The sequence below is a fragment of the Chelonia mydas genome, chromosome 21 (genome assembly GCF_015237465.2).
Source record: "Chelonia mydas isolate rCheMyd1 chromosome 21, rCheMyd1.pri.v2, whole genome shotgun sequence".
NCBI classification, from domain to species: domain Eukaryota; kingdom Metazoa; phylum Chordata; order Testudines; family Cheloniidae; genus Chelonia; species Chelonia mydas.
This window is the reverse complement of record NC_051261.2, coordinates 15,872,567-15,890,119: the sequence shown is the minus strand read 5'-3', so window position 1 is coordinate 15,890,119 and position 17,553 is coordinate 15,872,567. Positions and strand designations below refer to the sequence as shown.

Genomic DNA, 17,553 nt, shown 5'->3' with positions numbered 1-17,553 from the left:
GCATTGTCCTAGAAGTTCCAGTGAGCTGGGAGGGAGGGATTTGATATCACAGCTACGGCACAGCAATCGTGGCTGTGTGAGCAGATACTCAGAGTGCAGACTCACGGATGAGGCATTTTCAGAGCTGTGGGGGAGCTCAGGGCTGGAATTGCAGGGGGCTTCCGAGATCTGAGTGCATGGGGCCCAGCAAGGGGACCGCACGGATGGTGCAGGTCACGAATTGCACTAGCAGAGCCATGGGGGCACCCCCGGCTGGAATTGCACAGCTGCTGGGGGGCAGGAGGGAGCTGTGGTGGGAGCCCAGGGCTGGAACAGAAGGGGCTGCTGCAGGTTAGGACGGTGGCTTGTTAGAGTGTGGAGAGCCAGGACTGGGAGCGCTGCACAGCTGAGGGGAGTGCTCTGGAAATCAGGGGGTGAAGTGGTTGGAGGCTGAGGTCCCTTTCAGAGCCGGAGGGAGCCCGTGCAGTGACACCCCCACTAGCTAGGGCTTTAGGCACCCTGCTTTCATCAGCTGCAAAATACATGCACATAATGAGCGTAAAGTGAAGAGCAGATTCTGCAGCTCTGTCCTAAACAGTCTTTTAATGAACACAGAGACACAGCAGTTACTTCCCATGTACTGTACATATCAGAGCTGGATGGTGAGAGCAGGACCAGTGGGTTCATCCCCGGGCTGTCTGCAGTGGCTGGTGGAGAAGGACAGACCAAGAGTCCCAAGCCGCATCCTGAAGTTACAAGCATGCCTGAGACCCCATGGGGTTACCTGCATGTAGCCATTGGTGCGTGGCACGGGCACTGCCTTTCTGCAGGGCATGGGACTCCTGCAGGATGGCTGGCAAGGCTCTCACCCTTGCCAGCTAATGGGATCAGCACCTTAGGCCACAATGGTGATCGGTCTTCATGCAGAAGCACCACTGTGGCAGTCCAACGGGTTGGTGCCCTGCGCCGGGACCTACAGGAGACAGCTGGGGTGCCACGCTGGGGCAATTAATTGGCTGCATCACGTGAAGCTATGGCTGTTGTCATGGAAGCCGGGGGCGGAGGGGGGCTGATTTAAGCACAGAGGCTGGATGAGCTTCCCAAAGAGCTTTCCGCAAATGCGCTGGCTCGAGAGCGAAGGCAGGAAGAGGCACACGCGGGGCAGCGTGAAGGGGCGGCAGGGGCGAAGCTGCGGGCAGCCGGGTGACTCTTCGACCCTCCCGGCAGCACCTAGGAACCGGAGCGGCAACTTCAGACAGCGCGAAGGGACGGGCTGGAGTCTGCGCCTGGTGGGACGGGTGCCACGGCGCAGCCGAGCCAGCAGCCCAGTGCGGGGGCTGCCTTAGGGCATGACACGTCTGCAGAGAAATCCCAGCAAGTCGCCACAAGACAAAGACAACAAAGAGAGCAGCTCCCCTGATATCCCATCTCAGGGCACGGTGTCCGCAGGCCCGGGCCCCGCCAAAGAGCGAGTCGAGGCAGAGCACGGCGCCCGGCAGCCCGGGCAGGAGGTGCTGTCGCACCTGGAGCCCAGCCCTCAAGATGCGTCGAGGGAGGAGGCAGGCGCCTGGCACTGAGGCTCAGAGGGCACCAGCTGCCATAATTCAGATCCTCCTGCAGCGTAGGCAAACCCAGCCCGCTGTAATGTGCCAGCTGGCGGCACTGGGTCATTGACCAGTCCAGAGGGAATGGGCCCCAGGCCGGCGTGTGATACAGACACTTGGACTGCGAAGGTTATTCACAGACGCTGACTGCCTCCTGCTTCATGTAAAGGGGCATCAGGGACTGCGGGAAGGGGCTGTCGGGGCAAAGGGAGGAGTGGCAGAGCACCGTACCTTTCACTGGCCTGTCGGAGATTTGGCAGCATCAAACATCTTCTTCCTGCCCTCCATGCCCGACATGGCCTCCACGTTCTTGCGCCAGTCACCCACTTCCACAGGGCGCTCCTGCAGGGAGACGCAGGGGTCAGGGGTCCCGGCAGCACAGAGCCCCGGGATTCTCGGGACGGCGCATCTGAGCAGCGCTCGGTGAGACAGACTCTCCATGTGTGGGTGTGTCCGTGCGTATACCTGAGTGTGCTGGCACACGTGTGTGCATCTGCATGACCATGTGTGTGTACATGCAGGGGTTTGTCTGGGTAGGTCCGTGTATACATGTGCCATGTATGAATGTGGGGCGGGGTGCATGAGTGTACGGGAGGGGGTGTTTTCATGGGTGGACGCAGGAAAGGGAAGCATGGGTTCATGCATGTATGACTCCATATGACGGAAGGTTTATTTTGTCCTTTATTTCTGTCCTGGCTGACTCAGAAGCTGCTCCTTGCCTGAGTGTAGTTAAATCCCTATGGGCCTTCCAATGTGCCACATTCCCCCACACCCAGAACAACCGTTCCAGCAGTGACCCCAGGTGCAACCTCGCCCAGGGCATCTCCCTGGATCCCATTGCACTCGCCCTGTGGAGCTGCGGGATGACCTGCCGTGTTATTATACAGACAGACGGACGCAGACATGTGTCTCCAATACCCCTACACTAAATAGCCTGTAAGTTTGGGGTCCTTGACTGCTGGGACAAAGGCAGCACCGGGGTGGGCGGGGGAGAGAAATGTGATATGTCAGGAGATCCCTTTTCCCTGTGAGTCAATTAGGGACCATTGTGTCCCTGTAGCTGCTCTGTGTGAAGCTGGATTATAGCCCCAGCGGGTCGGGGTCGGCTGTCTATGGTTTTAAAACCCCAGGATGCCCCCTAGAGTCAGTATAGAATGGAGACAGCTGAGAAAGCAGTGAGAAAGGGCCCCGACCCTGCTATGTACAGAGCCCCTTGAGTGGGAGGGGAGGGCATGCGGCGCCTGGTGTGAGCAGCCCTGCCCTCTGCCGCACCCAACCCACAGTGTCCATCAGACCCTGCCCGTATATTCCTTCCCCCACAGAGCAGGTGGCAATGCAGGACCTCGCCCGCGGCTGGAGTTAAAAGGACTGGCTGATCTTATGAGCAATAATAATGAGACAGACAAGGATCAAGGATCACCAGACCTCCTGGCTCAGGGCATAAGCCGATCACCACAGGAGTCAGGAGGGGAATATATCCTCCCTGCGCAATTGGCCAGGTGCAGCGTGGGTTGGTTTCCTGTCTCTGGTGCATCCTGCATTGGTCTCTGCCGTAGGGAGGGCGCTGGACTTGGAGTCTGATCCAATATACAAACCCCAGGCCTGGCTCTCTGTCCATTTACCCCCATGTAAATCAGGAGTACCCACATGGAGCTCCCTGGAGCTACCCCAGTAATCCAGACCCTAAAATCCCAGGAGGCCTCGTTCAAAGCAAGAGAGCATCTGTGGGAAGTGAACTCCATGGAGATACTCAGAGTTACACCAGCATACCTGTGAGCAGAACTGGGCCCTTGAACTAAATGCATCCCCTGTCCAAAGGGCCCAACACAAGGCGTACGCCCCAGGTGAAGTCCCACATCAGCCTCGTGTGGACCCTTTGCACAGGGGTGAATTTCCCCACCCACCTTCTCCGTGTCCTCCTTCTTGACAGATTTCAGGTTGGCTCTCAGATCCATGGAGACTTTGTGCTTGGAGCCGAGCAGGGCCCGCAGCATGGCGTCAGCGGAGACGCGGACACGGCGCAGCGGGGGGCGCTTGAACTTCCCCCGCAGGTCGAGCACTTTCAGCTTCAGGTTTTTGATCTGTGGGATGAGGGAAAAAAGGAGGAATCGCCAGGCGGCGGGGAGTACGGCACAGCTGCATTGCACCAGGGGGAGGCCCCCGACCCTGCTTCAAACCAGCCTGCAGTGAGCACCTCTGTCTGCTCCTGGCACCAAGGTAGTCAGCTCCCCCATCCCCTGGGGGTGCCCGGATCCTCACAGGCAGCCCATCCTGACCACACCAGGGGTGATTCTCCCCCATGGCACCCAGCCCCAACCCCAACCCCAAATGAAACATTAACCCCAAGCCCAAGCCATGTCCCTTCTCCCAGCTCCAGACATCACTCGCAGCGATAACGGGTCAGAGTCCCATGCAGACTCCAGTCGCAGGCTCCACGGTGGCCCCAGCTTCAGGGACAGTGCCGTGCACCAGCGAGCGGCTGGCCATCGGAGCTCCTGACAGATGGGCACCAGCTGGGATGCTGCACATGTTGGCTTCCAGCCATCACGGCATCCCCACGAAATGCTGAGCAGCTGGTGAAGGAGAGCGGAGAGGCTGACGTGCCTCTGAAACCCAAGTCCGGGGCACCTCTGGCTGGATGGCCCCAGAGTGGCGCCATCCAGAGCCAGTGGCTACTGCTGGTAATCTGGCTGAAGGGCTTTTGTTTGAATAGGCTGGGGGAGCCTTGCAGGTGGCTTCTTTCCCACTAAACTACCTAGGTGTGAATTTTTCAATGATCAGAGGGCAGCAGGAGGTGGCATGATCTTGGGGATGGGGCCATGGAGGCCTGTTCCTAGCTCTACACACCTGATGCTTCCCCTCTTTGTGCCTCAGTTTCCCATCCTGCCCTGTGTCCACCTTGTCCATTTAGGCTGTGAGCTATTTGGGGCAGGGATTCTCTTACTGTATCTGGGCAGCGCCTGGCACCATGGGTCCCTGGTCTTGGTTTTAGGGTTGCCAACTTTCTACTTGCACAAAACCAAACACCTTTGCCCCACCCCCTGCCCCGCCCCTCATCAGAAGCCCTGCCCATCCCCACCCCTTCTCTGGGGCCCACCCCCGCTCATTCCACGCATACTCCTCCCTCTGTCGCTCGCTCTCCCCACCCTCAGTCACTCGCTCATTTTCACCAGGCTGGGGCGGGGTTCCCAGCCAGTGGGAGCTGCAGAGTCAGCACTTGGGGTGGGGGCAGTGTGTGGAGCCCCCTGGCTGCCCCTACGCCTAGGAGCCAGAGTGGGGACATGCTGCTGCTTCCGGGAGCCACGCAGAGCCAAGGCAGGCAGGGAGCCTGCCTTAGCCCCGCTGCACCGCTGACTGGACTTTTAACGGCTCGGTCAGTGGTGCTGACCAGAGTCACCAGGGTCCCTTTTTGACCGGGCATTCTAGTAAAAAAACAGACACCTGGCAACCCTACTTGGTTTGGGGACCTCTAGGTGCGACTGTAATGCAAATAACGCTAATAACCTAGGTGAGGTGCATAGCAGGTATCAAAACAAATAACCAGTTAATTAAGAAATAAACTGCAAGCCAGTGCACAAGGCACCCTCCTACCTCTCTGGTGTTGTGGATGCATTTTGCTTCGATGTCGTACCGCTCCTCATCCACGATTTCTACCTTCTCGTGCAGCTCCCTGCACAGATCCTGCAAGGAGAGGTCACAAAGGCCAAGCTGGGAGCTCTCTTCACCGCTCCATCTGCTGAGCCTCCCAACCGTGGCCCTGTCTTGTCACAGCAGGTACTGTGTTAAGAGCTAGGCCTTTAGCAGGCAGCATGTTCGTGGTGCCTCCTAGAGGTGGTGTTGAGTCTCCATCAGTCACCAGCCCTGAAATCCCAGGGGCCAGCATGTCCCTGACTGAGTTCCCTGGGAAACCACCTTCCCCCTCTATCACAGTACATGCTGGGCAGATTCACCTTCCAGAGCCTCTGGACCCTGCCCAGAGGGACCCATTCACGAGTGACAGGAGGGGCCCTGCCTCAGCCATAACAAACAGGGTGGAGACCTGAGCTGTTGTCAGACCCCTGCGCAGGTCCCCGGTGGCCCTCCTGACTCCCACTCAAGCCTACCTGCAGCTGGCTGAAGGACAGCCCGCTGGTCCGCAGTTGTGTGATCCGCTCAGCCAGGTATCTCTCCTTCTCCGCTTGCTTGTCCACTTGATCTTGTTCCCATGCTTCCTTGGCTTTGGCTAGCATCAAACTCTGGAGCACACAGCAAACAACAGCCTGAGTAGATGCACTGTGCCATGAGCCCCCCACCCCACCCCCAGCTATCACCTCAGGCCAGGGGCACAAGGCAGGGAGCAACCAAAGAGCATGGAGATGTTGAGCTCAGTGCATTTGTGGTGAAGGACAGAGAAACTGCTTGTTCCTCAAACCCATATGGAAGGGTCTTCAGGGCCTTGTCCTCAGTCCAGTGGGGTGAGGTGCTGGCGCTGGTACAACTAAAAGCATTTCCCCATGGTGTGCGATAAACTGGGCGCGGGGGGAGCTGCAGGAAGGAGGGTGAGAGGCTGCAGAATCTGTGTCTGATTCAGAGACTTCCTTGCTTTCCTTGGGGCTACGACTCCTGACTGACATTGGCATCACCTGACTCTCTGCAAGCATGTGTTTTCCCCCGTAAGCAAAAACGTTTCCCCAGAACCATGTCCTGTCTGTGTGGTGCCCAGTGCACTGTTGGCACTAAACAAATTATTGGTATTAATTATTATTATTAACAAAGGATGTAGGCAGCAGCCCCTGCCACCCAATTGTACATTTAATGCACCTTGCCCCAGGAAACTCAGTGTGTGTCCCTGCATATGTTTAGGCTTGGAAGGATTCAATTTTTATCAGTAAATGTCGATTTCACCGCACACTCACAGACCGGCGAAAAATATTTCCAGCGATAATCATCCAAGTTTTACAGCTAGGCAAAGTCAGACAGAGGCTGCCTGAGAGCTTATTGGAGCGTGATTTTAGGTGATTTACTTTGTATATTTTGATGCGACGTTGACAAATTTGTGTTTTAACAGCAGTTAGAAAACTTGACCTTTTTGAATCTCAGGTGTCTACTGTCCTTAAATCAGAGGTTTTTAAGGTCAGGCTTGACAAAGCCCTGGCTGGGATGATTTAATTGGGGAATGGTCCTGCTTTGAGCAGGGGGGTTGGACTAGATACCTCCTGAGGTCCCTTCCAACCCTGATATTCTATGATTCTATGATTACTGACATAGCCCCTCCCTATTGTCTGACACCCCTCCAATTTTCCCCCACTGTGAACATTTAAATTGATCAAAACAGAACAAAAAAATGCTTACAAAATAAACATTGATATTATCCATCAAAATTATAGAAAGATAAAAATCAAATTCTGCCAAGTCTATATATGTGACACACTGGCTAATCATGCCCCTTCCACCCAGCGGCTAACAGCCTACTGGTACTGATGGAATTACTTCTGCACCACACGTGGGATAGATGCCTGCATTTTTAGTGCTGAAGGTCCCAGGTTCAATCCATGCTGATAACTTGGGGGACAGGCGTGTGTTACATTTCCAACTATGAAGTTCTGAGCGGCTGAGGGATTGTTCCGGGTTCTAGGGATCATGGAGGTGGGAACAGGGCTGGCTTCTTCAGAGACCCAGGATCTTACCTGTACCCAGAGGAAAGCTGAGTTTTTCTTTCCATAAACACTGTGGCTAGTCATGGAAATGGTCATACCATGTTTCCACAATGATGCTTTTAACCTTGACTTGCTATCTCAGCTGGGATAGACCCAAAGGGACTCACCTTCAACAGGAGTTTGCGCGAGGCTGTGATCTTGGACTTTCTCTACAGAGGGAAAGAACAAAACAAAAGACATTTTAAATGCAAATTCATAACAGAAAATGTATGTTAATGTCTAGATCTCTTAAGGGGAAAAAAAAAATCCAGGAACACTTACCTCCCTGCAGTTGTTCATTCAGACAGAAGAAACAAAGAGGGGAAAAAACAGAACAAACGATCAATAGACAGAATGCATGAAACATCTGGAGGACTGATGCAACTAAAGGTTACAGGTGGACTCTTTGCTACTGCATGCAAAATGTGCCACAGACCACAAGTGTTTCTTTGGACCAGATCCTCAGTAGGTGTAAGTTGATGGAGCGACACCAGTTTACGTCAGTTGAAGATCCAACTCTTAGATATTAAGGCAGTAAATATGCATTATTAGTAGAATTGTAAAGTGATGGTAAAGGTCTCCATGTGTATGAAGACTTTAATTCAAGGAACGCACAGCAATTATAGGTATTAATTAAGCAAACCTCACAATGCCCACATAAGGTAGGTGACATTAGAGCCATTTTACATGTAGGGAAACTGAGGCATGGGGAAGTTAAACAACTTGCTCTAAATTACACCGCAAATCGGAGGCAGAGTGGTGGGATAAGACCAAGGAGTCCTGACTTCTAGTAAGGCACTTCTCTAATCACTAGATCACACATAGTTCATGTACAAATAAATGCCATTATCTGAGCTGTGTGTACAAGTGCCAGGCTGTGTCAATGCACGTGCAGTTTCAGTACACAAGGGTTGGATCTGGCTCTGTACAGTATTCAGATTCCTGGAGGCTAGTGGCTGGGAAGTGTGTGGCAGTGTGAAGATAGTCACTGCTCTGAGCAATTTGACAGATCCAGATACTGCACCAAAGAGCATGGAAATTCCTTGTGTGCGGACATTTTGCAATTTGAGTACCTGCTCTTTGCTGGGATGAAGTTTTGAATATGGCCTGTGGAAATTCAAAACTTGGAAAAGTGTGAAAATGCTGGGGGCTGGAAATGGGACCATTGCTGAGTGTAAAGGGATGGCATTGCACCAAGACTCGAGCCACTCTGTGAGCAAAGATCTCAACATTTCACAAGTTTCCCCCCCAGATTGGAACATTTTCACAAAAGCCAAAGCAAACATGAGATTCTCCTGTTGTGGTAGCAGAGCTTGGAAATCTGCCTCCCTCTGGTGGCTGATCCACAGAAGGCTGTTCTCATTCTGCAACTGCTTTGAGTTGCTTCACCCAGTCCTTTAGCTCCAGTGCTAAGGGCGTGAGCTTTCCGTGCTGAATGGTTTGCACTCAAACCCTGCTGTTGGTCAGAGCAGAGTCAGGTCTCTCGCACAGCTCTCCTGAGAAGCCGGAAGCTTAGGGGAGTTCAGCAAAAGGCAAAGGGCGGTGCCTACTTACGGTTCTGGCATTGTGCTGTCCAATTCTGCACCTAGAATCACCCCAAAGCAAAATGATCAATAGCAAGGAATCCAAACGTGAGCTGGTAGCCACCCAGTCCCACACAGCAGGGTATAAGTCACAGTCTGTGCTTACCAAAGAGCCAGAGCTGAGGTGCTTTGACAGAGCTGGGGCTCATGACCGGGATGGAAGGGGGCTGCAGGCTGGGACTACGGCACATATGTGGGGAGCCCAGGGCTGGGATAGCAGAGGGCTGCAGGTCAGGACTGAGGCACATGGACAGAGCTGGGTGTATGGAAAGCCCAGGGCTAGCAGAGGGCTGTGGGTAGAGCCTGAGGGGCACTGGCAGAGCTGGGGCAGGGGGGACCCCAGGGCTGGGATAGCAGGGGGCTGCAGATCAGGACTGAGGTGCATATACAGAGCTGTGTGCGGGGAGTCCGGGGCTAGCAGGGGGCTGTGGATCGGGATTGTGTTGTACTGACAGTTATGCAAAGGTCCCTAAGCTGAAGTAACGTGCCTCCTGACAGCCCACCTTGTTTTCATGGGCACCACCTGTGTTTCCAGCTGAGCTGCCATCTCCAATGCCCCAGCCGGTCTCAGGGTCTGTATTCAAGTTCTACACTCCAGGAACCCAGCCAGGACTCCACTGCTCAGCAAACCCCACTGGAGAGACCCTCGCCTGCATCTCAGCAGGCCACAAACCTCTCATTGGACGAGACCTTCACTGTGAACAGCACCAGAACTAGCCCTGAGCTAAACAGGACCCTTGTGCTTCCCATGCGGGGCTGCACCGCTCCCCGCTGCCCTTCACCCCTCCTCACTGCCTGCGTGGAGAGAGCCCCTGTGCCTGCCTTTTAACCTGACTGCATGATGGCTTTGTGTAGTCTCTTCCAGCGCAGCCACATCAAACGCCTTGCTCCGCTCGGGGGAGTTGGCTTCAATCCTGCTTCATACCTCTGGAGGAACTTTGCTACACTGAAGCTTTGAACCAAGGACCCCTCCCAGCTGTGGATGTTCTCCAGAGACTTGATTTGAACCTGCAGCCTATTCCATCCCTGCTACAAGCCTGAACCAAGGACTTTGCCATTACTGTGTGTCATTGATTCCATTTAACCAGTTCTCGCTCTCATCTCTTTTTCCTGTTATGAATAAACCTTTAGATTTTAGATTCTAAAGGATTGGCAACAGCGTGATTTGTGGGTAAGATCTGATTTGTTTATTGACCTGGGTCTGGGGCTTGGTCCTTTGGGATCGAGGGAACCTTTTTTCTTTTACTGGGGTATTGGTTTTCATAACCATTGGTCCGCATAACGAGTGGCACTGGTGGGGATACTGGGAAACTGGAGTGTCTAAGGGAATTGCTTGTGTGATTTGTGGTTAGCCAGTGGGGTGAGACCAAAGTCTGCTCTTGGGCTGTAACTGCCCTGCTTGAAGCAGTTTGTCCTGAACTGGCACTCTCAGTTGGGTGCCGCCAGAACCAGCATCGTGACAGCGGCCATCAGCTGTGCCGTCAGGCCACTGAACAAAGGGCTGGTGGGGATAAACAACTTGCTCTCAGATAAGATCACATTTTCCGAACAGTTCTGGGAGGGTGTAAGTTTCCAGCCTCACCCCTGCCAGGAGCTGCTCAGGAGAAAAGACACCCCCACCCTGGTGCTTTTCCTGGCTTCTTTCGAGACCGCCCTACTCATGCTGCTTCCCAGACTGCAGAGCCCCAGCCCCAGTGGAGGTGTCTGAGTGCAAAGGAGACACAGAAGCTAACCAGAAACTGAGCAGCCTGGCAGGCAGACACCTGATAAAGAGGGCGGTGGTGCATTTCCCCACGTCTTTGAGAGCAATTGCACTTTTATTAATGGGCACAGCAGCACCAGCTCCATTAGCAAAGTATCTCTTGGATAAAGGCAGGGCTGAAAGAAGGGGGGCTGTAGAGGAGCGGGCTGGGTAAAACTGGGTGAACAGTTCCTAATGTCTCATCTGCCTTTTTTCCCCGATTGCAGATCATCCATAAACAGCTCGGCCTTTCCCCCAAGCGTATCTGTTATTCAGAACTATTTCTGCAGCTCATTCTCAGCTGATAGCTTCATTGCAACTCTTTCATATTCCCAATACTAAATGCCAGCTGTTTGGGCTGGACGTATAAGCCATGGACCCTTTGAATCAGGTTCCCAGGGAAGAATAGTCCTGATTATGAATTTGAAATTGTCTTGCCACAAATATTCTCTGACATCTGCTGAAAAAGGGGCTCCTTCCATTAAATTCCTACCTCGCTCACTAGACTATTACCAAGGGAGAAATTCACCCCGTCCAGAGCAACAGCAAAATGGCCTCCTCAAAACTCTCCTTTGCTGTGATGCCTACAAAAAACTTGACAACAGTTAGGCTGGTGGTGTGCAGAAACCAATGCCTATGCTTTGAACTACACTGTCTCATTGTCTGCAGGCCCCCATCCATCTATATCTACCTGTTATCTCCTGTCTTATACTTAGATTGTAAGCTCCTTGGGGCAGGGGCTGTCGTTTTGCTCTGGTCCATGGCAGTAAGGTAATACAAATAATAACCAAAAATAACAATCATAAATGCTGTGCACACAGGTAGGCACCACTTAAGCCCCAGGACTAGAGCAGATCAAAGTTCCCCATAGTTTTTTCACTTAAAAACCCCCATATTTTCTGCAGCAAAATGTTGATCTTCCTCACACTTTTTCAGTTCTCCAATATAGAGGAGGGAAACAAACCCCCCTGTTTTTAATTGATATTTTAAAAGAAAGCAATTTTTGTCTTCGGAAGTGTCAAATCATTTCATTTCGATTGAAGATGTAAGCGTTTTCGGTTCCCATTCAAAACGTTCTGGAATTTTTGTTTCAAGAACATTTTCGATGGTTCTGTTTTTTTGTTCTAATCCGGGAAATCCTTTTGAAGTGTCCAGCTTTGTTTTTCCAATCGCTCTGCACAGGACCTGGTGATTGTCCTCTGCTTAGGGGGGATTTCACTCAGAAATCAAGCACAAGGAGGGACGTCATGACCGCAAAGGAAGCGGATTTGTGAACAGATGGGAAAGAATGTTTGTGAATCAATTTAATTCTGCATTATAGTGAGTCACTATTAATATTGCAACAGCACCTAGGGACCCCACTGCGCCATGCACTGTGGATAGGCAGTCTCTGGCCCAAAGAGATTGCAATCGAAATAGGCAAGATAGACAAAGGGGGTAGGGAGGGGAAAGAGAAAAGAAGTGACATGACCAAGTCACACCGCAGGTCAGTGGCAAAGCCAGGAATAGAGTCCAGATCTCCTGACTCTCCGGCATTAGACCCTCCACCCACACAATGATATAACAGCTGTAATCATGGGAATCTTTCCATCCTCTGGTAAACGTGTTATTATTATTTGCCTGTTCATCCAAAACGTGAGCTCCTTTAGGTCAGATCTAACCCTGGTTTAAATGAGCACAACATCCACTGACTTCAGTGCAAGGCTGCATTAGGTCCACCTTTGTTTAGAACTTTTACACCGAAGAGAAGCTTTCCCTTGACACAACGAAAGATCCAGACCTCAGCCCCTTCTGCCCAGCCCTCGGGCAAGATCTGGAGAAGACAGACAAGTCTCTTGGGGGTTTTAAAACATCACTCACCCTACCATTCTCTGAACCAAAGTACAAGAGTTAAATCTGTGCTCATCGCTGATTGATAGGTGTCAGCTTATTAGAGTCCTACCACATCATGAAAGCCTATGGGCCTCTCACTCCAGTTTGACATCCGTGGAATGTCATTGGCTTCAATGCAGTTCCCCCGGATTTTCACCAGAGTGAGTGAGAGGGGAATCAGGCCCTGTAGATCCCCATACCCACTGGATTCAGGCAGAAGCCCAAGCCTGCAGAAGGCGCTGACCCAGGGGCTTTGGGTTAATCAACCTTTAGGGTCAGATTTTTCTGAATCTCCGAAGCCTCACATTTGGCAGCTGGAAATCAGGTTCTTTATCATGCAAACTGCACCCGCGGTTGCACAGGCCATAACATGCAGCCGGAGCCAGGAGCCTGCCAGCACCGCTGCAGGGGCACATTCAGGTGGGCTCAGGAATCCAGGTTTGGTTCCGCTCCAGAGGTGCGCTCCACCTATCTGATGGGGACACAAGGACCGGTGCCTGGTAAATTCTGGCCTGGATTTCCATGCCCACTGGAATGGATTCCCGATATATCCCAGATGCTGCTATGGAAATCATGAAACGAAATAGCTCCTCAAATTCCGTTTTTGCAGGAGAATTCAGCCTGGGAAAGGTCTAGGAAACTGAAAACTCTTAGCCCTACCCAGCTGGAAACACACACACAGAGACACCAAACAAGCACAATACAAACACAAACATTCTCACCACACACACACACACACACACAGAGCTTAGTGTGACCGATATCCCTTTCAAAGGTGCATCTCGTAGCAATTCCAGCTTCAAGTAGGGGGCACTTGGAAGAGACACCTCAAACGAAGAGCTTGGCAGGCCACCAGTGCCTGGTGGGGACCAACCTGCTCTGTGATACACTGGCTGGGCAGGCAGACACACTTTGGCCAAGTCAGCACTGATAAACAGAGAGACAGGTGGTTTTAGTACCAGGTCTCCAACCCCTCTACTGCTCACAGAGCTTGACCGCAGCCTTTCCAGTTACTGCAATGGATCAGCCTGTAGGTAGGCAGCGGGAAATACCTGCCGCCTAGGGACCAGACAGCAAAGGGGCAGCTAAAGTGGCATTTTCTTACAAAACCCACAATGCCTTAGCTAACTAGCCCTTTCAACAGAGCCAGTCTGGAGCCAGAGCCTAGCCTTACACCTGGAGCAACATTCCCGTTGTCAAAAGCGACTTGGACATGAGGGGGTCTCATTGAAAGTCCATGGGGCTCAGGCTCCGATGCCATTCAGGGGCTGAGGAACATTGCCCCTCACCTCGATCCCCATGGCACCTGTGAGCTAGAGCAGCGAGCACCGGGTTTGGCAGGAGGGGCAGAAGCTGGTTTGCTTTTCACCAACATAGATTCCCCAAGAGTGGATAGAATGCTGTTGAAACAAAATGCCTAGCCTGAAGTGCCTAGTCTGGAGCTCCCAACACCCTAGTCTCCGATTAGATAGACAGAGAGAGAGCTGGAGAGAGAGAGAGAACTAATCTATAGGCATTTCTAGGGTACCTACCATCTTGGGTCTAAATGGAACCTAAAATTTCATAGGAGGTGACACAGTTCAGGCCCCAGCTCCTTGCCCACCAGCACACTGGCTACCATTACAATCAGCCTGGCTAAAGCTAGTAGAATCAGGTAAAATCTCGCCTCCCTGGCCCCAGCTGCCAAGGCAGCCAATGAAAGAACCAATCCCTGGGGCTGGTGAATGTGCCAGGCTAACCTGGCAAGGTAGCGTCTTACCTAGTGCAGTCCAGGCAGAGGGGAGGTGGTGGCTGGAGGCTGGAGGGCTGCAGACTGCAAGGGGATGGGGAAGAGACAAGAGTATTAAATCCAAGCCAGCCTGCAACTGGTCGGTAAAAATAGAACAGGCAGATATACCCCTTTTATACGCACATGCTCACTACACACACACACACACACACGTGCTACCCATGGACTGTGCACACTCATGCACACCCACACCACACCGCACACACCACAGACACGTGTGCATGCTACACACCACGCACAGATGCGCACTGCACACATATGCATAGTTCACCGCACACTCTACACACACGCACATCACCGACGCTTTACACATGTATGGTATAAAAACACACACATAAGCACTCACGCACTTCCACCACATATGCACATTACACATTCACATTAAACACAGGTGCGCCTCACTGACACTGTACACACACACACATACACTCACTGACACACTCATGTGCTCGTACACGGACACACACTATGCATATGACTCTCAACACATTGGGCCAGGTTCTCAGCTCCTGCAAATTGGCACAGGTCTGCTGACTCCTACTGATTTACACCAGTTGATGACCTTGCCCACTAGACACAAACGGTACACACACGCCATAAGCACTATAGACACGCACGCAAACACACTGAACCAGATTCCCCACTGTGCCAATCCGTTGATGGAATGACACCCATGTGCAACTGACGCAGCAGAGTGGTGAATCCGGCCCACGGATCTCAGACCCACGGTCTGGTTCTGCAGAGCCCTGCAGCTGAGAAACCCCCTGGACCTGCCGCAACAGATTATTGTTACTTAGAGGAACACAATGCGGTTCACTGGAGCGCCTCCTGCAGGGCAGAAAATCTCCAGCAGCACAGGAGCATTATAAGACTCCAGGACACATGCTCAAAAACCTACCAGTGCTACATGTGCACAGACTATACTTACACAAACACACATGCAGACTGTACACTTACATAGACACACACACGGACAATACACACTCATAGGCATATACACATGCGCACACACGGGATACATCTATAGATACACACCATACACATTGACATATCTATATGACAGGGCACTTGTGTTTGCGTGTAGACAGACAGCCTATAGACAGACAGCTCTGATGAATGAACAAGCTGGACAGACGGATAATTAGATACTAACCAGTCCTTGTCACGAGCCCATCCTCTTGACATTTCAGTTAGGGAGCAGCCAGGGCTGGGAAAGCCAGGGGCTGAGGGTTGGGATGAGGGGCGTTTCTGTGTGGGGAGCCCAGGGCTGGGAAAGCCGGGGGCTGCGGGTTGGGATGAGGGGCGTTTCTGTGTGGGGAGCCCAGGGCGGGGAAAGCCAGGGGCTGCGGGTTGGGATGAGGGGCGTTTCTGTGTGGGGAGCCCAGGGCTGGGAAAGCCGGGGGCTGTGGGTTGGGATGAGGGGTGTCGGCAGGGCTGTGTGGGGAGTAGCCAGGGCTGGGACAGCTGGGGGCTGCGGGTGGGAATGAGGGGTGTCGGCAGGGCTGTGTGGGGAGCCCAGGTCTGGGATAGCCGGTGGCTGCGGGTTGGGATGAGATTCGCGGCTAGAGCAGAGCAGACTGCCAGGCTAACTCTCATCCCAACTCTTTTTACTATCAAATTCACGGAAAAATGAAGACAAACCAAAGGGCGGCGGGTGCCTGGGCTGCCCTTAGTGAAGGCTCGGCTGCCCCCTCCATAAAAGCCTGCGCTCCTGTCTCTGAAGAGGCCTGGGGCTCTGGGAGGCCAGGCCTGCACCTGTTGGCCTGTGTATTTTTAGGGCAGACCTTATGAGCGAACAATGCACAGACTATTGCCCAGCAAGGACAATGCCTGCTATGTTAATCCCCGCGGCTATTATGGTCACGGCAGGGCACTGGCCAGGCTGTGCAGATCCTCAGGGGAGGAAGGGGAGCAGCTGGTAGTGAAGGGAACCCGCCCCCTTCCCTGCACTGGGCACAGATCACTGGGCTAGGGGGTGAATTCACCAGCCCACAGCTCAATAACTCATCTCCCCTCCCCCCTGCCCATCCCATTCCTAGTGAGTCCTTGGTCTCGCTGCGGGCCCCAAGGACCTGGGTCAGATCCTCAGCTGGTGTAAATGGACTGGCCTGTGGTGAATGCCAGCTGGGGACTCGGTACTACATTCACAGCAATGGACCTGGAGGGGCTGGGGTGGGGGTTCTCCTTTTCCCCGGGGTCCAGGGGACATGCTTTGCACCAGCCCCTCCCTCCTCGCCCACGGTGCTGCCCAGTGAGGTGGATCCCGTCAGAGCTGCAGCCCAGTTGCCTTTAGCCCCACCACTAGGCTGGGAAGGGGGCGGGAGAGGCTCAGGGCAGCCCCGGTGAACCAACCCTGCCCCAGCTCTCACAGGAAACGGGGCCCTGGAGCCAGTGGGTCTACTGTGGACTAACTCCACCGGTGCCGGCGTCAGGGTGAAGCCCTTGGTTCGGCTCTGACCCCATCCCCCCGGGCGATAGCAGAACCGTGGGCTGGATGGAGGCAGTGCAGGCAGAGTGTCACTGACACCCTGGCATGGTGGCTCCCAGCCTTTGGGGTTGGCATGGCAACTGGCAGCCCCGCCGCCACCCTTCCCTGTGGCTCTGGGCACCCTCCCCTGTTCACTTGCCACCATGTCTCCTTTCTCCCTCGCTCCATTTTCCTCTCCTCCTTTCCTGTCTCTGCTTTTTCTTTTATTTTTTTCATTCTTCCCCCTTCCCGTCCCCATCCCTCCCCGCCCATCCAAGACAGTGTCCCCATCTTGAACCCTCCCAGAAGCCCGAGGGGGAGGTACATTGAGGCTGGGATTTCCCAAGGGGCAGAAGGAACAGCAATGGGCTTCTTTGGAAATTCCCAGCCCCAAAGCCTAGGACACAGCTTGTGAGCCTGACTGTGGAACACGCACCAAGGCCTGTTTGTCGTTAGAGCCCAGGGCCAGATCTGGGTGTTTCCAGAGCCTTCCACCCAAGCCAGCGAGAACGACCAACCCACACGTCACTCGCAAGCAGAGCTGCCACGAACCTGCCAGGGGTGAAGAGCAGAACCCAGGGTGAGAGGAGCAGGAGCTGGTTGCTAATGACATAATAGTAGAGATCGTCTGCTGCACGTAAATACTATGGAGGCAGGCGCTCCGGAAATGAGGCAGATAGCTAGGTGGCTGATTGGTGGGCTAAGATCTAGGAGGGTGGAGAGATAACAGAGATTTGCTGTCTAGGGTTTCTTTATGCAGACTGACTTTGGATCACCAAGGCCAGGGCATCATCATCGCAGCAAATCCAAAAGGGACGAAGCCTCCTTGCAGAGCGAGCGCCA

General features: G+C 53.3%; 1 protein-coding gene across 1 annotated transcript in view; it reads right to left on the bottom strand.

The window, feature by feature from the left end:
- Nucleotides 1-580: 580 nt before the first annotated feature.
- The window catches only part of TNNI1 (troponin I1, slow skeletal type), a 35,883-nt gene continuing 18,910 nt past the window's right edge, over nt 581-17,553 (bottom strand). Inside the window, 8 exon segments of the mRNA XM_037884942.2 lie at nt 581-1,209; nt 1,815-1,925; nt 3,488-3,664; nt 5,175-5,264; nt 5,687-5,818; nt 7,387-7,428; nt 8,809-8,843; nt 14,214-14,267. Coding sequence (XP_037740870.2) covers nt 1,818-1,925; nt 3,488-3,664; nt 5,175-5,264; nt 5,687-5,818; nt 7,387-7,428; nt 8,809-8,843; nt 14,214-14,267 — 638 coding nt within the window. The 3' untranslated portion in view covers nt 581-1,209; nt 1,815-1,817.